Here is a 27209-nt window from a genome sequence, read left to right on the forward strand (position 1 = left end):
AAAATGTAAGTTTTGTCTGATTTGTAAAGAACGATGTGATAAATTACCTAACCCTAACAACACACGACCACATGTGTCTGTCACTAATGTGTATATGTACTACATCAAAACACAACATACTAATACAAACTAGGTCACCTTTAACATGAGCTAAAAGTGACATACAGTCAACCAAATAATAAAAACTGTGAAGAGAAAAATAATGTTAATGCAAAAAAAAACAAAAACTGTGAATGAAAATTTGTAAGAAAAAGAAAACTTGAAAACTGCAACAAACAGTGAAACATGAAGTAAAAATAGCGTAAAATCAGAATAAATACAAGTAAAATCAATTTTGTCTTCTCCATGATGTGTGAGTTCAAAACGGATTAGTAAAATATAGGACCTTTTTAATAAAAATTGGTATTTTTGATGTCACGTGTTCGCTAATCTTAACTTTTTCAGCTTGAATCAAGGTTTTCCTCACACTAAAATCATAGACTGTATGCAATTAGTCGACGGAGGAACTGTTACATTTCTGAACTGCCGTTTAAAAGACAGTAGTTTGGGATTTGGCCATTGCATGTTGGCTTTTTGGGGCCAGAAGTGACCATACGGTGACAAAATGGATGAGACTACAGGAGCCTGAGGCGTCAGAGATGAGCTAATGCTAAGTGCTAACTTACTGGCTCAGTGAAATTGTACTGTGTCACAAAGTCACTGTACAATGTTAATGGAAGCGAATAATCACACCTGCTATGGAGCTATCTAGTAGGAAAAAAATTACTTTATCAAATAAACTGAAACTATAGACCACCAGATGACTTTAGAAGTGTGAAATACAATGATTGAGACTCTAAGTAATACAGGAAACACAAATTATTGACACAGTATTTTTAGAGAGAAGTCAAGTCAAGGCGTTTTGGATCCACAGTCGTTTATCAGCTTTAACATACGTCCACATTGGCTTCATTTTGCCTCCTCTATATTTAACTGTTGAAAAAATATACATGTAACACTGACTAAAACTAAACTGAATACAAAAAAAAACAAAACCCAGGGACTAAATAAAAATAAAACCCAATGCAAATGTCAAAACTAGAATGACAAAAAAGCTCCAACCAGAGCAGTTATAGAATATATGACTGAGAAGGTAAGTACTACAGGAAAAACAGATTATTGGCACAGTATTTTTAGACAGAAGTCAAGTCAAGGTGTTTTGGATCCAACCCCAACATCTATCAGTCATTTATCAGCTTTAACACACGTCCACGTCGGCTTCATTTTGCCCCCTCTATATTTAACTGTTGAAAAAATACACTTGTAACACTAACTAAAACTAAACTGAATTAAAAAAACAAAACAAAACAAAGGACTAAATAAAAATAAAACCCAATGCGAATGTCAAAACTAGAATTACAAAAAAACTCAAACCAGCACAGTTATAGAATATGTGACTGAGAAACATTAGAAAAAAAGCTGATGTCATGTGACCTCAGACAACTTATTTTGGAGGATGAACTGAAACCTTGACCAATCTCAGCTTGACATCACAAAATACTCAAGGAGAGGTTATGCTCTTAAAAAATGATCATCTAGAAACATATGGTCTGCAGAGAACCTCCCACCACATGCCTTCCAGGTTTACAGCATCATCCTTAATGACACTGTTTAGTATTGGATCCAGTGTTTGTAATCAACATTAGTTGTGTCTCAGTTGCATTCAACCCTGCGATGGCCCCGCGAGGAAGCAGACTGGTTTACATCATCTTGACTTTGCTTCACTGAAAGCACGAAACAAATTTATAAACTAAACAAAGTCACAACTTGCTGCCACAAGAAAAAAGGAGTAAAAAAAAATGTTCATCAAGCCTCCCTTTTCACTCAAATGCACATCCAGAAAATCCCTTAACTACTCTTTGGACCACTGACCACTGAATCACCAACAGCACTTAAAAGAGCGGGTCAGCCTGAGGAAGAGTGGAAATGACCTTGTGGCCATTTTACCCTCTGCTGAAATGAAGATGAATCGCTCAGCTCTGAACGGATGGAGGGAGAAGGAGAGGAGGGAGGGAAGGAAGGAGGGATGAGAGGACAGTGGTGAGACTCCAGGATGTTTTGGAGTTTGCATGTGCAAGACATAACGGACAGGAAGAGGGCTAACATCATCCTCCACCGGTAATTGAAAGCAGATCGCCGATGGTTCCTGCCAGCAACCAAAGAAAAAAAAAAAAGAAAAGAAAAGAAAGGAAAAGAAAAAAGAGAAGAAGAGATGTCCTTCCTCTCTCTTCACCTCCCCTCCTTTCTTTGCAACACTTTGCACTGAGCTCACCCAGAGACGTTCAGTCCTTGCGGCTGGTTCCTGGAAACGAGAGAAGAGCGAGTTTGAGTTTGGATTCTTTTTTTTTTTTTTTTATCCCCCTAGTGCAGCTCAGCTGAAAGGCCGGCCGCAGAGCCCGGACTTGATTATATCCACATGAGTGCAAACATTTGTTTCTAATCCATTTTATATAAGAAACTTCCAGTGGTGCCGGATGAATACACGCCTCAAGTTCATCGGAAAGCTTCTCAAATCATGTACCTAGAGATTTGAGCTTCAAGATTCTACTTCTTGATTGATGCTATGTAAATAAGAAATATACTAACAGGTTATTCTTTATATCCAATTACTCGATGAAAGATTCTTCCTCTTTTTAACATCTCGCTTCATTACAGTGCGTTTGATTTCATTTTAATTGTATAATAGTCTGGGTTTAATGTTCATTTGGCATTAAAATGACTCCTCATCTCTGTTTCTTTTGAGTTTTTTTCTACTCAGAAGTCCCCCACTCCCTCCTTTCAACCTCATCAAAGGACCAGAGCCTGAGAGGCCCCTTGTAAAGTTCAGAAAACAACAGTAAAAGATAATAACTGGGTCTCGTACAGAAAGGAAGGGAGGGAAGAAGGGGGGAAAAACACAGCACAGCGAGGTGTGAGTCAAAACATCGCCTTCTAATTCCACAGACGCTTTATTTGTGACAAAAAGCACCTTACAATTAATGTGTGTTTATGAAGCTGTTTCTTACAATGCCTTCATTAGGTCTGCAACACTTTAACAGAAAAGCAAACAAAAGCCGAGTGTAAATAAGAAGGGTTGCGGTGCACATCTGCTTCCACGGTGGAAAGGAGCAGGTGATTGATTTGTGTTCAAGTGATTGGCAGGTCGGAGGATTTTGTCAGCGCAGCCTCGAGGGTGTAGGTCTGCAAAGCCACAAAACCACTGAGTCTGGAAAACCACTGCGTCTGGTACAGAAAGCAATTTTGTAGTTCTATCCAAGAGATAGTCCAGCACGTAAACCCACATAAAACCGAACATTCTTTTTTACTCTTGAGTTTGTCGTTGGATTATACAAATAAGATGCTGCGTTTTTCTTAGTGATCTTTAGGAGGGGTTTTTTTTCTGCCTTTGGGGCAGAATGAGACTCCCATGTCTTCTTGTTTTTAGTCAAAATGAACTGGCTCTAGTTCCCAAAATGTTGCTGCTCTTTTTATACAACATGGAATATTGTATGTATACAGTATATACTTCCATTTCCTGTAGATTTGTACATATGCAAATCTTGTATTTTTTTCCCCTGCTTTATTAGTGTATTCTATGTAAACTAGCGCACTACCCTTTGGGAATCCACAGGTTCTAGAAGCAGTACAGCTGATAAAATGGGGAACAGAGCTAAGATTACTGGTGTAACACACAGATTAGGAGGAAATAGAATGGCCCTCATTTAGTTTTGGATTGAAATCCAAAGTTACCTTAAATATTTGTTTGAAAGGGCTTTACATCATTACTGTATGATTTCATCACATTCACATTACTTGATGATTTGACTAATCTCACTGATGTAAAACACAGATTAGGAAGAAATAGAATGGCCCTCATTTAGTTTTGTTTTGACATCGACGGGGACCGTAGACTTTGACACAGGACTGAACATGACGGTTTACTGCGACCCACTGCCGTCCTGTGTCTGGATTGGCTAAACTTGGGTCTGTCTGATTGGAGTCTGCGCAGAATGGTCTGTCACCGTCAAGGCCTTGGGGGGGTGGTCTGGAGGGGGACGTTAATGGGCCGGGTCTGACTGGGGGCCGGTGGAATGGAACCGGGCCACAGTAAGAATCAGACCGATCTTGTTAATGTGTGATCACAGCCAGACCCGGTTCTCCTGTCCCAGTGGTTCCGTTGACCCCCCCCCGTTTGCAGCTGTGAATGGAGTCATCCGCAGGCCGCCTGTAAACCCATTGTAATTTTACAAACAACTACTAACTCCAAAAGTATTCGTCGTATCAATAAGCTGTTTTCACCTGTCTGATCCTTGACCCAAAATATATAAGTATATAAAGTACTCCAAAAGGCAAAGGCTAGATCTGTCCAGTTTATCAAATATAAAGCAGACACACATACACACATACAGAGGTCACTTGGCTGTTATAATAGAGATTATTTATTGCATTTATCTCTTCACGCTTACTTTCCTTTTTTTTTTGGCTTTTTTGCAAGTTTGTTTTTTCAAGAGTGTTTTTGTATGCAACTGAGCTGTTGTGACCAAGTTATTTACCTTGTTGATCAATAAAGTTTGTCTAAGTCTAAATAACATGAGAGATTAAAGTCATAGAGTACACTTTATTTAAGTAATGTGCAATTTGTAGGAATTTATGCAACTTTAGCTTTCTAATCTGCTGCCTTTTAGATGCGAATACCGAAGATTTTTATTTGAAAATTATGCTGAAATTTTTAGATATGAATTATTTTTCCATCCCCTTCCAATCCAGTGAAAATCACGTGTCTCCAAATGGACCTCACTGTGGAATGAAATGCTCCCTGAGGTTTGGTTTAGATTAAACTCTTTAAATTCCGATTTGGTTTTGCTGGAAAATGCACAAAGCTGAAAACAAGCCTGTTTTTCAGAAATCATGAATGTTGTTTTTAAGAGATCTGTTGCTAGAAGCATATCGTTGAAAAACTCTTTTGTCCAAAACGGTTATTTTTCAGGAAACTGGAAAAATTTTGCATATTCTAAATAAATGAATGGAGTTAAGAGATGTAGTCACAAGCCATTTTCAATACTTTTCATTGGCTAAGTGTTTCTGAAGGCGCCAGGACAGAGTGAAGACTGACCAATAGAATCGTTTTATGACAAAAAACCCCCAAAAGACCAAAAATGGACTTACAAGGTTTCAGCCCCGACAGCAACGATATGATGATCTATGATGATCCAGAATGTGATGCATTGCTGGAGATTATAGTTACCATATATAATGTAGTTGAAATGAGCTTAACCTCAACACCTACTACATTAATACACAACATGCACATGAATGCAACAGTAAAAACAGCATGTAGAATAGTAACAGACTGATAAGAACTATTTTACTACTCAATAACATCTTTCACTTTTTATAGTTTAGGTACATTTTGCTGATAATACAAACAATTTTTCAAATGTAAAGTGTTGAATGCAAAATGTTAATTTTTTTCGTGATGGTGTTCGTTCTTCCACGTAAGTAAAGGGTCTGAACTTGTCTTCCACCACTATAAATAAAAGAAAAATCAGTGTTAAACCACTGTAGTTGTGCAGTCTAGGTTTAAATCCTTTATCTGCACGATGACATGTCACCAAATAACCCCCCTGTCACACCTCCAACAGCCCCTCCCCAGCATAGAAAAGCTATGTACACTTCCTGTTTCCTTTTGTATTGCACCCCATACATGCACATTTTACTTGATTATGCATGTAATTTTACTTGTACTTTTACGGTACTTTAACAGTTTGAATTAGCACTTGGAGTTGTGTTTAAAGTAGAGTCTAATCTTTTTCATGAAGCTGCCCTGCCACACTTTACATATAGTAAAAAACGGAATGGAAACATAGATATTAAATTAAAAAATATTGATGATATTGTAAAAATTACTCATGCATATAATTTGATATTCGTTCAACCATAATCTAAAATACAGTGATACACTACGACTTCCTGGAAAACACTATGTCTTTACCATCAATCTAATGGCAGATTCAATTAAAAAAGTCTACCCAGAAAAGTTTCACAAACTTTTGGACAACTTTTGGACTTTTACACAGCTTTAAACATCATGTCATAACTGATATTTCCTATGTCTTCACACTTCATGGTCTCTTTCACCTGTTTCCTCTATCCCTCTGTTCACTGATGCCTGTGTTACCATTGTTTTTACCTCCCTGCCCTCTTTATTTCAGTTCATTTCTCCTCGGTCCTCTGAATAAGTGTTCTGGCTCGATCTTCTGCTTCCGACCTATCTCCTCATCTTTGCAACACTCCTCTCGCTCTCCCTTCTTCCTCCACTCCACTCCCCTCCACTCCACTCCATCCGTCCTTTTCCTCTCTTGAGCTTGGCGCTGTCCATAAATTGTTCGGTATTTACAGTATGTGGCCAGACGCCAGGTTTCCATTAGGTGCTTCGTTCCCCGGAGACGGCGCCGGTGGCCTGGGATGTGTTACCTCTGGATGGAGAGAGGCCAGGGAGGGAGGGGAGGGGAGGGGAGGGGAGGGGAGGGGAGGAGGTAGAAAGGGAGTGAAAGGGAGAAGGAAGGAGGGAGTGAAAAGGAAGGAGCAGTTTGCAGAGAGCAAGAGATGGGGTGATAGTGAGAGAATAAAGGGAGAAAGGGAGTGCTGTAGAAATAAAACAGACAGGAAACAGAAAGAGGAGGAGAGGGCAGCGAGACAGATGAGCATTATATTTACGTGTTCATTGGCAGCTGTTCGCTTTCTGCCTTCTTTTTGATATCGCGTTCATCATTTACCGGTATGACTAATTTCTCCAGCTTTTTCTGGCCTCATCAACACATTTCTGAGCTACATTGCACAAGTGAGAACGCACGTGATAAAACCAGCGTGACTTGAGTTCTAACAGCATGGCTTCTAGAAGTCTGCACTAACTTAAAATAAGAAAATGGGGAAAAAAAAAATCACAAAATAAGGTTGTGTGCCAGCAAGAAATTGGATTAGTGACCTGTATGCATACATGTACTTTACTGTAACCAGGTTAGTGCAGTAGATGTGAGTCTGGATGATTTACTTTATAACCTGATTTTATACCTGCAGAAAAGAAACATGACTGTTTTGATGATTTGACGGTTGGCATCGCGGTCATGAACATCTGGTTTTTGGAGTGACAAGTGTCCATATTTGATAGACAGTACTGTAGAAAGCTGGAGTCCCGCCCCTTCTGGTTGTGTCCCATTGGACCATATTTCAGAAAAAATTAATAATAGCTTCACAGTATAATGTTTATCAATTTAACCCTTGTGTGGTGTTCATATTTATGTTACTTAGCCAGGGTTCATGGGTCTGGTGGACCCGCTGCATTTGTGGGTTTTTACTTCAACATAATCAAACAATTTTACATTAAAATACTCAACAGATGTTTACTTCATCCCAATTACAAGCAAAATAAAATGCATATATGTTTAATTTTTGCCTTTTGCCTTTGTTAGATCACATTTATGAATTAAAGTGCCACTCATTTTTAGTTTGTTTTTAAAAGATCATTTTAAGTACTAGAAAGTTGCAGTTTATGGTAAAATTGTTGAATTATCAAACTGAAAATATGTAAATATAAAGACTACACACCCGAATTTGTCGATATCATGTAATTGTAACGGTCTCTGTCCATCATCTGTTCAGAATTGCCAAAGACCACACTGTAGTCATGTTCACCTGTCAGTATTTATAGGTTATTATGATCGTATTTTACTGGTCCGACCCACTTGAGATCAAATTGGGTTGCAAATTGGCCCCTGAACTAAAATAATTATGACACCCTTGACTTTTAATATCTTCTGTATAATTTTTAACAACCTAAAATTATTAAAGAAAAAGTGCAATTTTAACAACATTATGCAGTTTATCATTTATACATGTGAATTATAACTTACAGATCACAGTGGATTTACTAAAGCACCAAACATTTACTAACAGGCAGAATATTGTTAAAATTGCACTTCTTCATTTCAGGTTGTTCATATTATTTCAGGTTAGACAGTTTGTAAATGTGAACATTTTCATATAATTTTACTTTTTTAAACTAAAACAAAAAGAAAAAAATTGGAGTTGTCATTATTTACAGGTCATTATGATAGTAATTTACTGGTCTGATCCACTTTAGATCATATTGGTCTGTATGTGGAACCTGAACTAAAATGATTTGAACATCCTTGATTGTTAATATCTTCAGTGTAATTTTCATTTCACAAATTCATCTCGGGCTGGATTGGACCCTTTGGTGGGCCGGTTTTGGCCCTCAGGCCATATGTTTGGCAACCCTGTCGTAGATGCATATCCCAGAAAATTGCATTAAGAACATTAGATAGTGTTCATGTGTGTTTCAACTAAACACATTCAAATTCAACACACCCTACGACTGAGATAATCCATGAAATATTACAGTCAGTGCATGTAAACATGTCTTGAACAAAACACAGAAAAGGAGTCACATATGCTACAAATATGGTGTTCCAGGGAAGCTCCTTGTTTGGTTTTCAGTTGATTTATTCCTTTGTTAATTTGATCAGAGATAGTGGTAAAACACCCCACGTCTTCATTGCCATATATACAGTTGTATACATAAGAAACTGTTTGTGTTTGGGATTAAAAACCTGCTTTCTGTTGCCCATCTGATGGCATATGACTAAGATAATAAATTGTGTTGTAGTTTACAGTGGTGATACGATGGGATTCTGGATTGTAGAACTTTCCGTGTTGCGAGTAGAGGAGTCACAGTTCACCTGTCTTCATTTTATATCTAGTCAAGATGGAAATGCATGCTATTATCATCAGTGCCATGTAGATACTGGATATATAGGTATTAGGCAGATAGGAAAATACTGTTAGTTTGTATGCTGTGTTCAATTTAGCATAAATGTATAATGTGTTTTACTTGTCTGTTGAAAGAGTACACTAGATTGTATTGTAGATTAGATTAGATTTAGTGATTTATTCCGAATATGCCATGAAATTTAGCATATATGTGAACAAGTAAAACAGAACTAAACAATACAAAAATCAACAATTAAGACAATCTTAGGAAAAAAAAAAACAGGACAATAGTTTCATTTATGTGCCCGAAAAGGGGTGGGAAGAAATGTAATGTATTTAATCCTGCCCCTTCTTCTGTTTTATGTGAACTGTGTTGTTTTATGTCGGAACTAAAGATGGAAATTAGCCTTGGCTGTAATCTTGTGTATTGGCAAATATTGTGTTTATTAATATGAGGTATTCCTCTGTAGAAAAAAACCCCCAACAACTTCAAAATTCAATAATTCCTATGCACCTGAATGTGTACAAATAGTAAATAAATGTATCTTATCTTATCTTATCTTTATACAAATAAAGTTGGATTGGATTATCTTATCTTATCTTGTCGTGTCTTCTTATCTTATCTTATCTTATCTTACCTTAGATTTTTTCTTACCTTACCTTACCTTAATTTTTATCTTTATCAGGTAGGTAGGTAGGTAACAGATGGAGGTTTCTCTTTGCTTATCTGATTTATTTCCTCCGGTTGATCACTACCGAACCCCCCCTTTCCCTCCCTCCCTCCCTCCCTCTCTCCTTCCCTCCCTCCCTCCCTCCCTCCATCTGTCAGACAGACAGCTGTTGGCCGACTCCCACAGTTGTTGCGTTCTCCGTCCAGCGTCTCCCTGATCCAACCCGACCTCTCCGTTTCTCCACCTCCGTCCAAATATGCTTTTATATTTCACTTCTCCTTTCCCCCGGCTCCCGTCATCACTCTGGAAGAACTCTCAGTTCTTTTTGCAATTTGCTTTGGCGGTCAGAAAGTTAAAAAGGTCCTCTGCACCGGTTACATGAGAACATGAGTGACATCAGCATGCAATCAGAGTTTGTTTGGTCTGTTGCATTTATTGTTGGCGATGTGTTTGTGTTTGAACTGGAGATTATGGCTGTATGATCCTTTAGAAGAACTGGAGACACTTGGACCATTGTTGATCATTTATTAGGACTTGGCCCCTTATCGTTGTCCACCTCCAGCTTCAAACATACAATGCCGTTTGTCTAAATGTTATTGCGTGGATAACTAATACCACTGAACCTGATGTTTATCATTTCAAATTTTGAGTGGATCTACGTCTTTCTGCTTCTTTATTTATTACTTTAGTTTAATTTTGTTAATATTTTATATACTAATTGAGAAGTTTATGGTATTAATTTAACTTAGATTAATTGAGTTTTTGGGTTGAAGGATGTGAAAAAGTGCCAAAATTGTTAAATATGTTTATCCAGTCATTACCAAACAATGGTGCTTTATTTTATAATTATTTGTACGTTTTAATTATTAACGTAAACTGACACATCGCAAATGCACTTTTTTTTTTTTTTCATTCTTTGTTTATTTGGAAAAGCATGTCATACAAAACTTCCCTTGCGGGTACAATTCCATATCCACACATCAAATTTGAATGAAAGAAAATTGAGCTGGTGGAGAGGGCTTACTCCACTACTTCATCAACAAGATAAAACACACTGATGTGTGTATGTGTACAGTAACCTAAACAGAAATATGTATCATATAAATGTTTTCACATAATTGATGTATTCAATTCACATCAATCACAGGTTTTACATAGTTCGTCCATTTTGAGCAAATGCACTTTTTTGTTGTTGTTCATTTTACACATACACTGTGTACAGTTTAAATAAAGAAACTTATTCTTGAGTCATCTTTGAGTTCATTAAAGAAAGAAAAGGTAAATCACCCATAACACAGACAGTTATGATTTTATCATAATGCTAAAAAAATAAACCTTGAGTTTGCATATCTGAATGAAAATGTTGTCGTAATGCATAGTAAAGCACAAAAAAAGACTAATGCAGACATACAAGTAATAAAAACTGCTACACTGAGAGGAAAATGTCTATGTTACATGAATTTTCAAGATATGTGATGTTAGATTTTACACTGCAGCCCATGATCCATCCATTGGTAGTTTACTGTAAATAAAAACACAGGGAAAATAACTGAAGTTTGACTCTAAAAACATGCCAGCATTTCCCTTCTGTCCAGGTCCGATGGTCCGACGTAGGCGGGATGGAGGAGGTGAAGTTGAAACTGAAGCAGGCTGTGGAGTGGCCCCTGAGGCACCCCGAGGCCTTCACCCGCATGGGGATCCAGCCCCCTAAAGGAGTCCTGCTCTACGGACCCCCAGGCTGCTCCAAGACCATGATCGCCAAGGCCCTGGCCAATGAAAGTGGACTCAACTTCCTGGCTATTAAAGTAAGTTATATGTACCTGTATATGCAGTATTCCATATGTGAAAGTCACTATTGTATATTACATAGTCACATGACCATCCACCTTAAAAAAATGACCAAGGGTCAGTCACCTGGAAGTTTTATGTGAGTTTTTCATGTAAATAGAAGTAGAACTCTTTAAATAGATATGTTATTCTTCATATCAATCACTGTCAGTTGCTCCATATTAGATTATTTTAGTCATTTCAACATTTTACACGACAGAAGTATACAATTTCTTGCTGCAAATCATCATTCATATAAAAATATACCGTAGTAAATCATGCCATATCAATCATATACTTAAACTTTTATTCATTTCCCCACATCCGCATTTACTTTAAGGCATCTGGCACGTTTTCCTACATTTCCTGAGCCTGGGAATGACTGTAATGCATTGTTGGATGCAGTAAACGGTTTGGTGGTGTAGCCAAAAACGTTATTACTAGGACAGTTTTTATATCCGTGGATATCAATAATTATCACAATAAATGTCATGTCTTTATTTCTTCTCCTGAGTAAAAGCTGATGAAATCACATACTTAGCAGAGGTTTTTTATTATGTCATTAACAAAATGGTTTGCAAATGTATCATACAGTCTTCAGAGCTCTATCTAAACACTGATGTTATATGTAAAATATGCTATATTGATTTAGAGTTATATTGCAATATGTATTGCTATTGTTTAATTTAAAATTTTTTAGTTTTTAACCCTTTCATGCATGAATTACAAGAACCTTAATCAATTTTTTTTTTCTTGAGTGATTTTATTCCCCTTTAGGCGTTTTTTTTAAAAGAACAATGCGATATATTTTTTTAAATTTAGCTATTTTTCATGGAGTTGCAAAAATGTCCACTCAGCTGGACACCATGCGTTTAATTTTTGAAGCAAAAAACAAACATGTATTTACTGTAAAAACTATGAAATAAAAACATTTTTATGTTGCTAATCTGATGTTTTCTCACATTTTAGCATACTCTAATACTAGTCATTACTCACTTCATTGAGATAACATGCAAAAAAAAAAAAACTTTTGTTGTTAATGACAGTCTAATAACATTAACAAGGAATTGATTTACACTCAAATATGTTAGATCAAGTTTATCTCGAACAGCAAAGTAACAGTAATGTTATCAATTGTAGTGTATGGGATGATGCATAAGTGTCCAATGTGTTGGCTGATATGAAACTGAAATGACAAAACCCATGAATATATAAGAGAATAGCTGTAGAATAGCTGTCCACTGTAGTGACCACTATGCATGAAAGGGTAAAAAAAAAAAATTTTATTGATTTATTTTGAATATGGAAATGGTACAGGCTTCCTGATTGCGACTAACTGACTTATTTACACAACATAATATAGAAATGAAAATTCAAAGAAGCAAAAAATAATACACACAAAAACGGAAAAAATTGAAAATCGACTACTCAAAATGGAGTACATCACATAAATACTTTTTTTTATCTGTGTAATGTACTGCATCACAAAGATAAATGCATTTAACCAATATAGCCATCTGTGTGTATTTGCCATAATGGATATTTTCATTTATTAGTTAGTACTTTGTCAAAATCAGTATGCAAGTAGTAGATAATATGTAGTTTTCTATTTCTAAACAAGATATAAAAACACCTTAGTTTTTGTGTTGCAGTGGAAGATGAGTTTGGATGAAACAGGTGCTGGGAAAGAGGTTATTGTTCTCAACCATCATATGCGAACAGATAATGTACTACAGGTGTGCCTCTTTGTATCACGGCTGATTGATCTGCCAAACCCCACAAACTTTCAGATGACTCAGTGAAGAAAAACATGGGAGCTTTTCCAAAACGTTACTCAAACAATATGATACAATTTCAGTTCTGATACTGCTTCGCTGATGGCTAACAAACTTTAAACACTGCCTTAAAGCTGCAGGATTGATTGCTTGTTAACCCTTTAGCTCCTGAGACATTATTCCAGGTAAATGTGCTGCTGTGAATCTGAGTCTGTTTCAGTATCATAAATGATGCTGTGAGTATGTGTTTGTGTTCCTTTTCTTCAGTGGTTTTGCTTTACTTTTTGTTTTAGGGACAAAACAGGGTGGAACAAGTGGTGCCAGGCACAACAAACCCCGCCCCTCGCACATATTGTAGCTTATTTTGGCATCGATCCAGCTGATGTCATCATGTCTATGCGTGTGGTGACGTCAACATAGACATAGACAGCGTAGACAAATTTCAGCCATTATACAGTCGTGGAAATAATTATTAGACCACTCCTTGTTTTCTTCAATTTCTTGTTCATTTTAATGCCTGGTACAACTAAAGGTATGTTTGTTTGGACAAATATAATGATAACAACAAAAGTAGTTCATAAGAGTTTAATTTCATAGAGTTTAATTTGCTGGAACATACCTGTAATTGTTCATTTCTGTTACTTTTGTTCATTACACTGGTCAACAACAAATTTATTGTTTAAGTTTTTTGAGCTGATTTAGGATAATTTTGGTGTGCTGAATCCAAAAATCACATTCATTTTGCTCAATCAGGTCAACTTTCTGAACTATGCTAAATATTGGCTTTTTAACATTTTTGCTTACATTTTTGGGCATTTTCACATCATACGATATAAAATTCTTTCATATTTCTTGCACTAAACGAGTTCTGAAGATTTTACTTTTGCCAGTTTATGATTAGTGGTTTTTTTAATATTACAGGTGAATGAAATGGCTTCGACTAGAAGATCTTGCAAAAATAAGCCTGACGTATTCTGCTACATCTGCGGTGAATACACCATTGTACCTAACAGGAATCCTGTTAGAAAATGATTTTTTTTCTCTTAAAACCTATTTTGGGTGAGAACTATAGAAAAAATCAACTGATAAAGTCACAAAAATGTTATCAATTTTGTGAGAAGATCATATTTTTCAAAATCAAATTAGCAAAAAAAACCCTGACCTGATTGAGAAAAACAGATGTCATTTTTGGATTTAGCGGTGCAAAATGGTCCTAATTCAGTTGAAAAAACCTAGACAACTTGCAAAACATATTTTTTTGTAACCCAGTGTTATTTTTTCTGAATTTTTGTTCTTTTCACTCATTTCTGTCAGTTTTGTTGATTATTTTTGCTTTTTATTTAATAATTTTCCTGAATATTTTGTTCATTTTCACTCATTGTGGGTTTTTTAAATTCATATGTTGATTACTTGTGTTTAATTTCTTATATTTATGAAATATTCTGATAACATTTGTTGATTTTGTGGATTGTTTAGCTTTTCTTGTTAGACGGTCAAAATTCAGTAAAAACACAGCCAAAAAAAAAAAGAAAAAGGAAAATCACCACACTGCAAACAATAGTAAAAAAAAAAAACACAAAAAAAAACCCAAAAAAAAGGAAAACGGTGCAAAAAAAAAAAAAGCCCAACCCATCTGTGTTTTACCCCCCATTCCACAGGCAATGGGGGGTGCATAGAGCATGCTCAGATGTCTATGGCAAGAACAAGGTCTATTCTATCAGCACATTTGGAAATTTTAACTATTGAGCAAATGGTTGAATTTTTGTGACTATTTAAAAGAAATCATACATTTAGAATGCTCACCACAGACATGTTAGGGATTAAAGGGTTAATCTGATTTTTTTTCTCCAAGGAAGTTCTTTAGCTACCATTTTTAAATAACCGACAGACTTCTGTTAATTGCATTGTCATTTTCTACTGCAATAACCAACAGATGACTAGAAAAAATGTCAAGGAACTGAAGGAAAATAGAGGATGAAACGTGTTTGTCTTTTTCTGGCTTAAAATGGGTCTTTGTTTTGTTAGTTTTTGCTGTTAAACCTTTGTTTAGCACATCACTCACATGTCACCCACACACAACAACTGATCAACGTTACATACAACACAAATGACATCAGTGTTAAAGTAGTGGGCATGTTTGCCTAATGACCTGGAGACAGCCTGACTGTCCAACTTCCTCTTTAGAGGGCTCTCTCGCTGACCTTTGACCCCGTGTTTGTCCCCTCTCATTCATCACCCCATCCTTTCCGCCACCCCCGCCGTCACCCTCGACCCGCCTGTCCAGCCTCGCTCGACAGAGATTGATTGATCAGCTCGTTGAATTGTCGATCAGTGAATATTTTGAGAGCTGTTGCCATGTGAGACAGAAAGCTGCGACAGAAGCTCTCAACCGGTGTCATTAAGTCAGCGGCAAATGTCAGTATCAGTGCGGCGAGCTTTGTTTTTTTCACCAGTGGTATGCATGGGGGCAAAGTAACTAAGGCTGTGAAATAAATGGATCATCTGTTTCTGTTACATCTACGCCAAAACACACACATAGTATCTCTGAGTCACTCCTATAGCGAAAAAAAAAAGTTAGAATTGTCCCCAAATTTTGCTTTAATTTATCACTGGCTCATTTTGCAGCTTAGAGCATGCAGTAGTGAAAGAAATATTCAGATCCATTACTTCAGTAAAAGTACAAATACTACATGTGATAATTTAAGTAATACTATGACTATTATCAGCAAAATGTACTTCAAGTATAACAAGTAGTCATTGAACAGTGAAATGGATTCTACCAGTATTTTACTAAACTGCAAAAAGTCAAAATCTTACCAAGTGTTCTTCTCTCATTTCTAGTCAAAATATTGCATCACACGTAAAATAAGACGTAATAACCTAAAGAGTAACTTTTCAGTGAGATATAAGAACTTATTTTTAGACAATGGATCTTGAAAATGTTATTTCAAGAAATCTTACCAAGGTAATTTTCACTTGTTCCACTGGCAGACTTTTTTGTTTGAATTAAGCAAAAAAAAATCTCGAATTAAGCAAAAAAAAAAAAAAAACTGTACAAAACCCTATTGGATTCACACTGCTGTAGATGTTCAATGTTGAGCTCATTTGAACAACTTTATATACTATTTCCTAAGATCATCATAAATTTATTATATCGCTGTCCTGTGAGAACTAAGTATCTTTAAAAAGTCAACTCTTCAGGTCTGTTTCCTGTTTTTGTGAGTACGGATCTTCCTGTGAATCCAAAAGGATTTTCTTTCAAGAATTTATTTAACATGAGAAGGAAGAGAAGTTTATATTCTTCAGTGATTCAGTGATTTTCACTGGACAGAAAGTGATGAAACATTGTAATTTTAAAAGTTGAAATGCGACGGAGTTGGAAGATTATTTAGCATATAAGGGAAATACCCTAGTAAAGTACAAATACCTCAAATGTATACTCATACAATACAAACAACATGTAGTTAATGTCTATTTCATGACTGAAAACATGTAATTAGAGAATAACGACAATCAAAAGATTACATCATGGAAAGAATTCAGACATTATTTATACTGTTACAATCAAGTGAAGATTTTCATGTAGATTGTATTATTTGCAGTACATTTTTGTCATGCATTTAATTCCTGCCATTATATTTTTAATACTCTAAAAGTTTCTCCTCAAGTATATTTCTAAAGACATCATAATTCTTTGATGATGTATGTTTTGTGTTTGTTACAAAGGTCAAATCTTTGCAGCAGTTCTCAAGTCATCAGTAAAGCTGTCTGCTCTATGAAGAGGGTAAAAAACATCCTGCCCCTCCTGCTGAAAGCTGGCTCTCCAGCATCTGCAATAACAGTATCAGGTTTTTCCAGTGCCGCGGTTGCTTTGACATAGATACGTTATCCAGATTTAAATGTGGATACTTTAAGGCTCAGCCTGTTTCCTCTGTGTGAAAAAGCCCTATTATCATCTTGTCAATTTTAGTTTCCTCCCACTGCAGCCACTCAAACGCACACACATCCGCAGATGCATACGTGCACACAAACACAGCTTGTGTCTCTACAGTGTCAATGGTTTTAAACTCACCATGTCCAGGCCTTGGCTCTGCCACAGAGAGAGGAACCTGGGATTAATGAGTCAACCTCCACACTTACTAAAGGAGACAAAAGGGCTGGGAGTTAAGTGTCGTCTCCTCCGTCAACCCAGAGGTGTTGAAAGGGTGGATTGCAGGGAGAGGAAGTTCTTCTGAGGGTTGAGTGGATGTTTATCTGCTTCTGAGCGAGGGGGGAAAGGAGTGGAGAGGCTGAGACAGAAGAGAGTGACAGGGTAGAGGAGGTTCAGTCGCACCACCGCTACCAATAAGATCAATAGTGGTAGAGAAGTAGATGAAAAAGAGGTGTTTATGACTGTTTTGGGAGCAGTAACGCTAACATTTTGCTAATCAATTAGGAATTTAAGTGACAAAAACGAAACTCAATACTTGCTTGGTGCTGCATTTTAAGTGTAAGCATTTACAGCTGTTCTCTCTTATGAATTGCATATCTTCGGGGTGTGGACTGATGGTTTCACAACACAAGTCATTTCAAGGCATTGTTGGGACTCAGGCCTTCCTTTGACATTGACGTTTACATTTAAAGCCTGATTGAAAGTCTAGTCCTGACTCAAACACAACAAGGGTTGGCTGAAAACATTCTGAAGGACTGAAGGAGAACATTAGAATAGAACAGAATAGAATAGAATAGAATAGAATAGAATAGAATGCTTCCTTATTGTCACTTTTACAGGAACAATGAAAATCTGTTCAGCAGCAAACACTTGAAGTGCAAAAATAATTACAAAATACTGAAAAATATTGGTAATACACGAAAAAATACTTTATTTCCATATATTGGAGTGTCCTTTTAAATCTGGAATTTATTTTTCCCACTTATGTTCGAAATAAAGTCGATCTATATGTCTATCTATATATCTATATTTGTACTTATATCTATATCTATGTCTAACAACAGTAGAAAACATCTTATTTTAATGTCATAATGCATAATTTCTGTACCTTCAGCTACCTTCTCCCTGAGCAAGTGTATCTTAACTAGCGATGGCAACTGTGATGTTTCTTTTGGCAGTTATGGCTGTTTCAGAGCCTTGAAGGGCAAATATTTCAACACCTCAGGTATTTTAGAACCATGAAAATAAGGCACCAAAACCTACACTGCCATTCAGTGGCAGTAATACTGTTCATGTAGTAGTCACACCCATACTGGCAACACAATTCAGAGCAAAATTACCAGGTGGTACTTTACAAAAATTGATAATAAGGTTCGAAATCAGCTACGTGAAGCTCCGCATGGGTTTGGCTTTACATATCCTCTCTTGGAATGGTATTGATTTGCTGCAACATTTTTCTTGACATCAGCAGTTGATCAGTTGAAGCAAAACTCTGCGCAGTGGCCAGATTATTAATATAATGGAGTGCCGTAATATTTCAAGTTGTCAGCATGCTAAATTAGAGTCCAAATAACAAATGATAAGTATTTTAACTTTTTTTCAGGGGCCAGAACTACTGAGCAAGTACGTCGGAGAGTCTGAAAGGGCAGTGAGAGAGGTGAGTGCAGGTCAACGGTTTGTTCATATGTGTTGTTATTCTTTCTTTCTTTGGCCTCTTTATCCAGGCTGAAGTGTAAAAATTGAGAAGCTGTGATTATTTTTAGTTGTTTATATAATCGACGGATGAGCCGTGGTGTAATTTATGGCTTTAATGAGTTCAGTATTTCCTGTGTATGTTTGTGTGTGCTGGTAGAGAATGATTCATTTGCGCTGTTAAAGATTTGTCCTGTTTTTCCTCCCGGCCATTGTTGCTTACGCTGCTCGCAGGTGTTTCGGAAGGCAAGGGCTGTCGCACCCTCCATCGTCTTTTTTGATGAGATTGATGCTCTCGCCAGTGAAAGAGGAAGGTACGGGAAGTTACTTTTTTAATTTCGGGAAATGCACTAATGTCAGTTTTTGTATTTTGGCATTTTTTCACATCCTTTCAAACCAAAAACTGAGTTAATCAAACTTGACTTAATACCGTAAACATCTCAATAACTAGATAAAATATTAATAAAAATAAGTCAACTTTATTTATAAAGCACTTGGCCAAAGTGCTGTACACAGACATAAAAACAAGTAAAACATGGAAAAAAAATTATAAAAACAATAAAAGTAATTATACATTAAAACAATAAAAAGATAAAATAAATAAAAATAAATAAATACAAAAAATGTATTAAATAAAAATTAAAATTAAAAAAACACAATAAAAGCCAACCTCTCTCACTGAGTTAAAAACCAAAAAGATAAAATCTGGTTTAAGAGAGGATTTAAAAATATAAATTGAGTCGGCTTGTCTGATATGCAAAAGGATATAAATTAAAACAAAGACATAAAAGAGTTCAGTGGTATTAGTTATCCTTCAATAACGTGCAGACAAACTGCATTACATTACATTACTACATTTGAGCTGGAAGTGGACAATAATAAGGGGTCAAGTCCAATTAAATTATTAACACTGGTCTAAGTCTCTCCAGTTCTTATGAAATTGAAAGTATAATTAAGTAGTAGATTCAGCCCATATGAGGTGCTAAATACAAATTAACTGGTCTCTTCACTGCAGATTTTCAGTCCATTTTGTGCTATTTTCAGCCCTGAAGTCACTCATTGTTAAAGGATGGTAAACGTATAGTCACTGCTGCATTCTGCACAGTTTTCCAGCGTGTGTCGCCGTATGCCTCACAATGATTCACTTATGAATCAGTGGCAAAAACATCCCGAAAAAGTCTGCATGACTGCGTTATCAAAGCCAGCCTCTGGGTTCCCATGGTGTCCTCTTAGACTTCTGTGGCTTTTCGCTACCGGTGAACACAGAGCACAGGCTTGTCCCGAGGCGCTTTAGTGGGATGGCACTGGGAACATCTGTGGCTTAAAGGAAAAGAGGACGGGGGGGCGGACAGAGGACACAGACCGGAGGCGCACAGACACTTCATTGTGCCCTGCCACAGCAGATGGCAAAGGCCAAATATGCAGCATGCTTCCTGGTAAAGCTGTTGATGAAAATAAAGGTTGTAGGACGGCGCACCGAAAGGCCATGCTGTTGGCCCGCGGTCAGACGCTCCAAAACCCAATGCAGCGGAAAACATCGAACATATTCTGCCAGTATTGGTTTGGGCGGTCTTTAACCAATCGTTAAAGCTTCACTGATATATTTTTTACAACACCAGTGACAGTGTTTTGTTAAATATGTAGCATTTGGTGACAAACTTATAGTTTTAATATCTTTAAGATCATCATTTTAGTTGTAAGATTTAAAACAAAAACATCACATCTTTTATTAACTTAGTTTTCCGCAGCACATGGTCTTTTTAGCAATAAAACTGCACTACTGCTGCAAAAGAAAACTGTAAAAAAGTTAGCAATGAGAGAGAAAAAAAAGGTAGTGGAGGTCAAAACAAGGCTTAAAGGAAGATGACACTGAGACTTGATTTAATTGAACTGATTTAAGATTAATTTAAGAGATGCTGTTTGACCTTCACCTACTATGTTTAAGTGTGGACCAAGTATGGACAAGTCAACAGCTGGATCTAATAAGAGTCACTTGTTTTTTGCATTACACTGGTCAACAACAAATTTATTGTTTAAGTTTTTTGAGCTGATTTAGGATAATTTTGGTGTGCTGAATCCAAAAATCACATTCATTTTGCTCAATCAGGTCAACTTTCTGAACTATGCTACATATTGGCTTTTTAACATTTTTGCTTACATTTATGGGCATTTTCACATCATATGATACAAAATTCTTTCATATTTCTTGCAATAAACGAGTTCTGAAGATTTTACTTTTGCCAATTTATGATTAATGTTTTTTTAATATTACAGGTGAATGAAATGGCTTCGACTAGAAGATCTTGCAAAAATAAGCTTGACGTACTCTGCTACATCTGCGTTGAATACACCATTGTACCTAACAGGAATCAAGTCACAGGTTTCATAAAGTGTGCTTACCAATCTTATTTTGGTATTAATTATTATATTTTGTGAGAAGATCAAATTTTTCAAAATCAAATTAGCAAAAAAAACCTGACCTGATTGAGAAAAACAGATGTCATTTTTTGATTTAACGGTGCAAAATGGTCCTAATTCAGCTGAAAAAAACTAGAAAACTTGCAAAAAACATTTTTTTGTAACCCAGTGTTATGAGCTGACACCATTAGGGAGCATGAGATGAGGGTTATTCCCTTGCAGATCTGAACTGATGAATAAAAACTCTTTTCAAATGCAGCTGAGAACAGGTGGGTCTTCAACCTGGATTTAAATAAATTGGGTGTTTCAGCTGATCTGAGGCTTTCTGGCAGTTTGTTCCAGACATGTGGAGCATAGAAGCCGAACACAGCTTCTCTGTGTCTGGTTCTGACTCTGGGAACTGACAACAGACTGGATCCAGATGACCTGAGGGGTCTGGTGGGTTCATAAGGTGAAGGCAGGGATATCCTGGATGCATGGCCAGTTCATCTCAAGTCTAATATGTACAAATGAACAACCATTCAGTCTCACTTATCAGCTTTATTTCACCTAAATTATAAAAAACAAAAAAATACGGAATTTCTTCTTTTGAATAAAATGCTCTCGACCAACACTATATTAGAGTGAAACAGACACAAACCCCTTTTAAAATGTCTCACAGTCTTGGATTTGTTTTCTGTCATGTTTAGTAAAGGTTCTGCTGGCAGCTCTGACTTCTAATGCACTGCAGAGGGAGTTTGTCAGATCGCTGTGAGGGACGCGAGGCACTGAACCCACTAGCCATTTTAAAAATGCACTTAGCGCTGATCTACTGAGGTTATTTATTGGTGTTCACTTCCTGCCATGTTTAATCAATGAAGTGGCTCACGCACACCGGCAAGAATTCAAAACTGTTGACACAACCAGACAGCCTCTGCCTTATAGTGTATGTGTTTTCTTCCCTCTCGAGGCAGGAGATGAGAAGCACCTGTAAATCTGTCAGCCTACCTGCCACGAGTCCAAACTGGCGGAATGAAATGAAGAAGACAGGACGAGCAAGGGAGCCAAAGAACGTTAAATAGAGGCAGAGATTGATGGTTACGAAAGACAAAATGTTTTCTAGTTACAGGATTTTCAGCAGGATTGACTGAAATGAAAATAAACTGACTCCGGTCCAGGCGGAGAGTATAAAACAGAGGTTAAGAAAGAAGGATCATTACATTTGAAAAGGACAATAAATAAAATTAATCGGAATGTTTTCATGACCAGAAGCGCTCTTTCTCTCTTTATTTCTTCATGTCATCTTTCCTTTTACTGTCTCCATTCCCTCTGTTTTCCTTTCACTCTTTTCTTGTTTCTGCATTCACTCTCCACCCCTTCTCCCTCTTTTCTCTCCATCTCTTCCTCACATGCTATCTGGCCTCAGCCAAACTTTCTGTCCCTCTGCCTCTCTGTCTCTCCCTCCATATCTCAGTGACAGAGCTCCTTTGTGTTCCTCCGCGGCCTTGTCTCTGCTAATAACGTCTGGCACTTCCGCTGGCCCTGTCAACAGAGACTGTGTCTGTCTGTGTGTTTGAGCTGGAAGGGTAGCTGTCTGCACGGCGCTGTGGAAAATAACCACCTTCTGATGCACTCAAACACGCCGATGAGTTTCCTATTTTACATCTCAAGTCAAATAATTCTTCACATCGAACCTGGAAACAAATATCCTTATATATTCAACTATCACTATGCACTTATAGCATATAAAATAAAGACTAGAAATCTAAAGATGAGGTTGAACTTGTTTAACTTGCACCATAGAACCTCATTGTTGTCCATAACACACATCAGAGAGCCTCTGCTCTGTGTAATGTCTTCATTTTAACGAACATGGAAAATATAGTTTATATGAGTCACCATCTCTTCACTTAAGCCAAAAACATCATATGATCATCTCCTGGGATCTGCATCGCCATTTTTCTCCGGTCTTGTAGCCTTGTTACAACCAAACTATAAAAGGTCTTTTTCATAGACCTTCCTGAGGGCTTACAGGGTGGGGAAGCAAAATTTACAATGTTTTGAGGCAGGGATGGAAAGACAGTGTATGACCAATTAGTTTATTGAAAATCATGAGAATTTAAATCTTCAAATCATATTTTACTGCATTTCTAACGGTCTTGTTGTCTACCTCAAGTTCAGTTGCCATTTTTCTCATAGATTTGATTGAATCCTTTAGGATTTTGAATTTGAGAGCTTTAATAAAAAGCTTTGGTACGTTTTTTGTTGCTTCCTCCACTTCCAGACTTTCTCGTAATAGTTTTGCTCATAGTCATTCTCTTCTTTCCATTATAAACAGTCTTTATGGACACTCCAACTATTTTTGAAATCTCCTTTGGTGTGACAAGTGCATTCAGCAAATCACACACTCTTTGATGTTTGCTTTCCTGATTACTCATATGGGCAAAAGTTTCTGAAAAGGTATGGATAATAGTGTTAGGTATGATTATGACATCAATATATGTTTGGTTTCAAAACAATTGACGTCGCGCCTGCTGAGAAAAAACAACTAAATGTTCATTGTAAATTTTGCTTCCCCACCCTGTAGGTGATGAGGTGGTTGTTGTTCATGGTTGTTATTTGGCTTAAAACTAGAGATAGACCGATCAATGCTTGGCTAATTTAATGGTATTGATCAAGCGATTTACAAACTATCAGTATTTGTAGAATGTGGCTTCAATAGTGGCTGGTATTCAAGTTCTAAATTGGGAATATGGAAAATAATTAAAAGATTTAAAAAATTGTGTTCTGTTTAGTTTCCTATCTATTAATCATTCTGAGTTTGACGCTCAGTTCAACATGATAAATGCGTAATCTCAGACATCTCTAATGTACAGGGTTATTCAGAAAGAATGAACCAATTTCATTACGCAATATTTTAATAAGGAAAAGCAATAGAAAACTCCAGCCAAGTCACAAGTAGTCTACTCACAATTTTTATTTCCTGTCTTACAAGTGTTCAATGTGGCCACCACCTGCAGCACGGACAACATCAATGCAATCAGAGAATTCCTCCCAGACGCGTATCAGCATATCATGATCCACTGAGTTGATCGCTGTTGTTATTCGATGTTTAAGGTCATCGAGGTAGAAATTCAAAACTTAGAAAACTCCTCTTTCAAATGGTCACTGACTCATTCCGTGACGATGCTTGAGAACTGAAGCAACGCATCATGAAATTGGTTCATTCTTTGTAATAACTCTGTATATCAAGCATCAACATTTTTGGTATGAGGGCTTTTTCCTGCCAATTTCTCTTAACTTTCCCTAAAAACTGTAATTTTTTTTTATTGGTAGTTTTACAACATTTGAACAAAAGCTGGAAAAAAACACCAAACAAATTCCAGTGATGTTGGCACTGGTTACCTGAAGCCACCAGCAGCTCATTGAGTTACTGTAGTGAGTCAGTTTCTCTTAAAGTTCTTTTCTCAGATATCACACCGTCTTCCTGAGCTCATCGTACTGGATATGACAGCTGACAAATTTATCTCAGTTCCTTCCTGTAGTAAGACGATCTGAGCTTTTCAGTCATCCTGACTTTACTTCCCCCAGCAAAGCATATTACGTAAACTCCTGAAGGTTAAAATGAGCAAAGAAACACTCCTAGTACTGAGGGTCTCGGAAGACTCTAAACACACATTGTTATACTTGCTAGCATCAATGCTACAAATGACACATGCTGCAAAATGTACACAGGTTTACCTTTTTAAAGATATAATGTATGATTCCTCTGAAACCAGATTGGAGCAGCCAGTGTCTTGTTATGGCATGTATACACATAGCCAAGTCTGGAAAAACTGAAATTTTCTCATGAAACCTCTGGAGATTTTGGAAAACTCCATTTTTATCACAGAGTCATAGGGTCCCGAATGTCACAGTGCGTGACAAAAATGCATCAATGTTGTGTGCGACCTTTGTTTTTCCTAACCTTAACCCCATGATAGCGCTTGACAGATGTATTTATGGGAGTTTATGTAAATGAAAACTTTTCTGAAAATGATCTGGTGTGTAAAATATTATTATTCAAAGCAGAGGTAGTGAAATATTCCTTTCTACAAATACCTGGCTACCTGTACAGGGTGGGGAAGCAAAATTTACAATATTTTGAGGCAGGGATTGAAAGACAGTGTATGACCATTTAGTTTATTGAAAGTCATGAGAATTTATTTGCCACAAGAAAACTGACATAATGGAAAATGTTTTTCTATGTGTCCTCCTTCTTTCTCAATAACTGCCTTCACACACTTCCTGAAACTTGCGCAAGTGTTCCTCAAATATTCGGGTGACAACTTCTCCCATTCTTCTTTAATAGTATCTTCCAGACTTTCTCGTAATAGTTTTGCTCATAGTCATTCTCTTCTTTCCATTATAAACAGTCTTTATGGACACTCCAACTATTTTTGAAATCTCCTTTGGTGTGACGAGTGCATTCAGCAAATCACACACTCTTTGACGTTTGCTTTCCTGATTACTCATATGGGCAAAAGTTTCTGAAAAGGTATGGATAATAGTGTTAGGTATGATTATGACATCAATATATGTTTGGTTTCAAAACAATTGACGTAGTGCCTGCTGAGAAAAAACAACTAAATGTTCATTGTAAATTTTGCTTCCCCACCCTGTATATATGGCCTTAATGTGATGATACTGTAATACCATATCATACCGCAAGGTGGTGCTGCCTGTGGATTGTGCTAAAATACCAGAATTAAGAACACAGTGCCATTTATTTATTTATTTATTAGGGACAGTGCATATTAATGAATATCTCCAACAATTGCAGCTGTAAATATACCAGATTGTAGCAGCAGTGCTCCACATCAGATCTATGCGTGCTAACGAGTGGATATAGGTGATTATATGACATGAGCACTGTGTAGACCCACTATGATCAAACTTCTCCCAGGGAAACATCAAACATCTCCTAACTCTAAGTTTAACAAACCAGACCTCCATGCTAACTACCTGCTGCCAGCGTTCTCCACCTACAACCACCCCACATTACAAGGTCATATAAGATACTACAAACATTTGTCAGATTACTTTTTTCTACCTCCACAATAAATCTTCTGTGTTCGTCTTTTAGAGGTTTTATCAAATGTAACAAATCAATGGACTTTACTTTGTTGGTTATCGTTGGTGGGATTTGCTGCTCGAGCTTTTATGATGAACTGTGCTATTGAAAGAAGCTTCTAATACAGTATCACTAACAGGAATTTGACCTTTGTGCTTTGATACTCTTATTTTATTATCTTCCTTTACAGTTTTTCTCCATCCTCATCCACTTCATTCCTTTTACAGTGTTCTTCCTCTCATCCATTAGCTCATCCATCCATTCCTCTAAACTCCCATCAATTATCCAACTCTAATTAATTACTTCACACCTCAATATTTTCTCTGCAGCCACTTCATGGTTCCCTTTCTCTCACTATCATCCATCCTTACATTCGGCTGTCCGTCCATGCATCAATTTCATCCCCTTTTCACTCTCCGTCCACTCATCTGTCTTATGTTCTCATCCACTCGTTTAGCTCCTCAGGCTCTGGTGGCGTAGGCGACCGGGTCCTGGCTCAGCTCCTGACAGAGATGGACGGCATCGAGCAGCTCCGAGACGTCACTGTGCTGGCCGCCACCAACCGGCCCGACATGATCGATAAGGTAAACAGATGCAAGCTCTCTGTCTTTATCTCTCCTTCTTCCTCTTTGGTTCATGATTGATAAGGCTGAGGAGATGTTGCCTGTGTCTCACATGTCTCCTCTACCTCCCTTCCTCTGTTGTACATGATTGATGAGGTTAAAGGTCCCCTGCTTCGGTCTGTCATCCTCGACTCTCTCTTCACTGCTTGGATGTTGTCACACCATCAGTCCATTCAATCATGCTAGATGCTTTGTTTTGTAGGGGCTACAATCATGTCATGCATGTTTGGAGTCCAGCTTTTACTGCTGTACTTGTTTGGTTAACTGGTACCAAATTTCACATGCGAACCTCTGAATATCATGTGTATCCGCTTTAAAAAAGTTGGAGAAAGATGTTGACTTCTGGTGGTACACTAAATGCGAGGTCTTAAA

General features: G+C 37.1%; 1 protein-coding gene across 1 annotated transcript in view; it reads left to right on the forward strand.

The window, feature by feature from the left end:
* Positions 1–27209, forward strand: part of afg2a (AAA ATPase AFG2A) — a 189792-nt gene that overhangs the window by 34188 nt on the left and 128395 nt on the right. Inside the window, exons 12-15 of the mRNA XM_030145122.1 lie at positions 11075–11284; positions 18616–18669; positions 18939–19018; positions 26672–26798. Coding sequence (XP_030000982.1) covers positions 11075–11284; positions 18616–18669; positions 18939–19018; positions 26672–26798 — 471 coding nt within the window. The remainder of the gene's footprint in view (positions 1–11074; positions 11285–18615; positions 18670–18938; positions 19019–26671; positions 26799–27209) is intronic.

The sequence above is a fragment of the Sphaeramia orbicularis genome, chromosome 10 (genome assembly GCF_902148855.1).
Source record: "Sphaeramia orbicularis chromosome 10, fSphaOr1.1, whole genome shotgun sequence".
NCBI lineage: Eukaryota > Metazoa > Chordata > Actinopteri > Kurtiformes > Apogonidae > Sphaeramia > Sphaeramia orbicularis.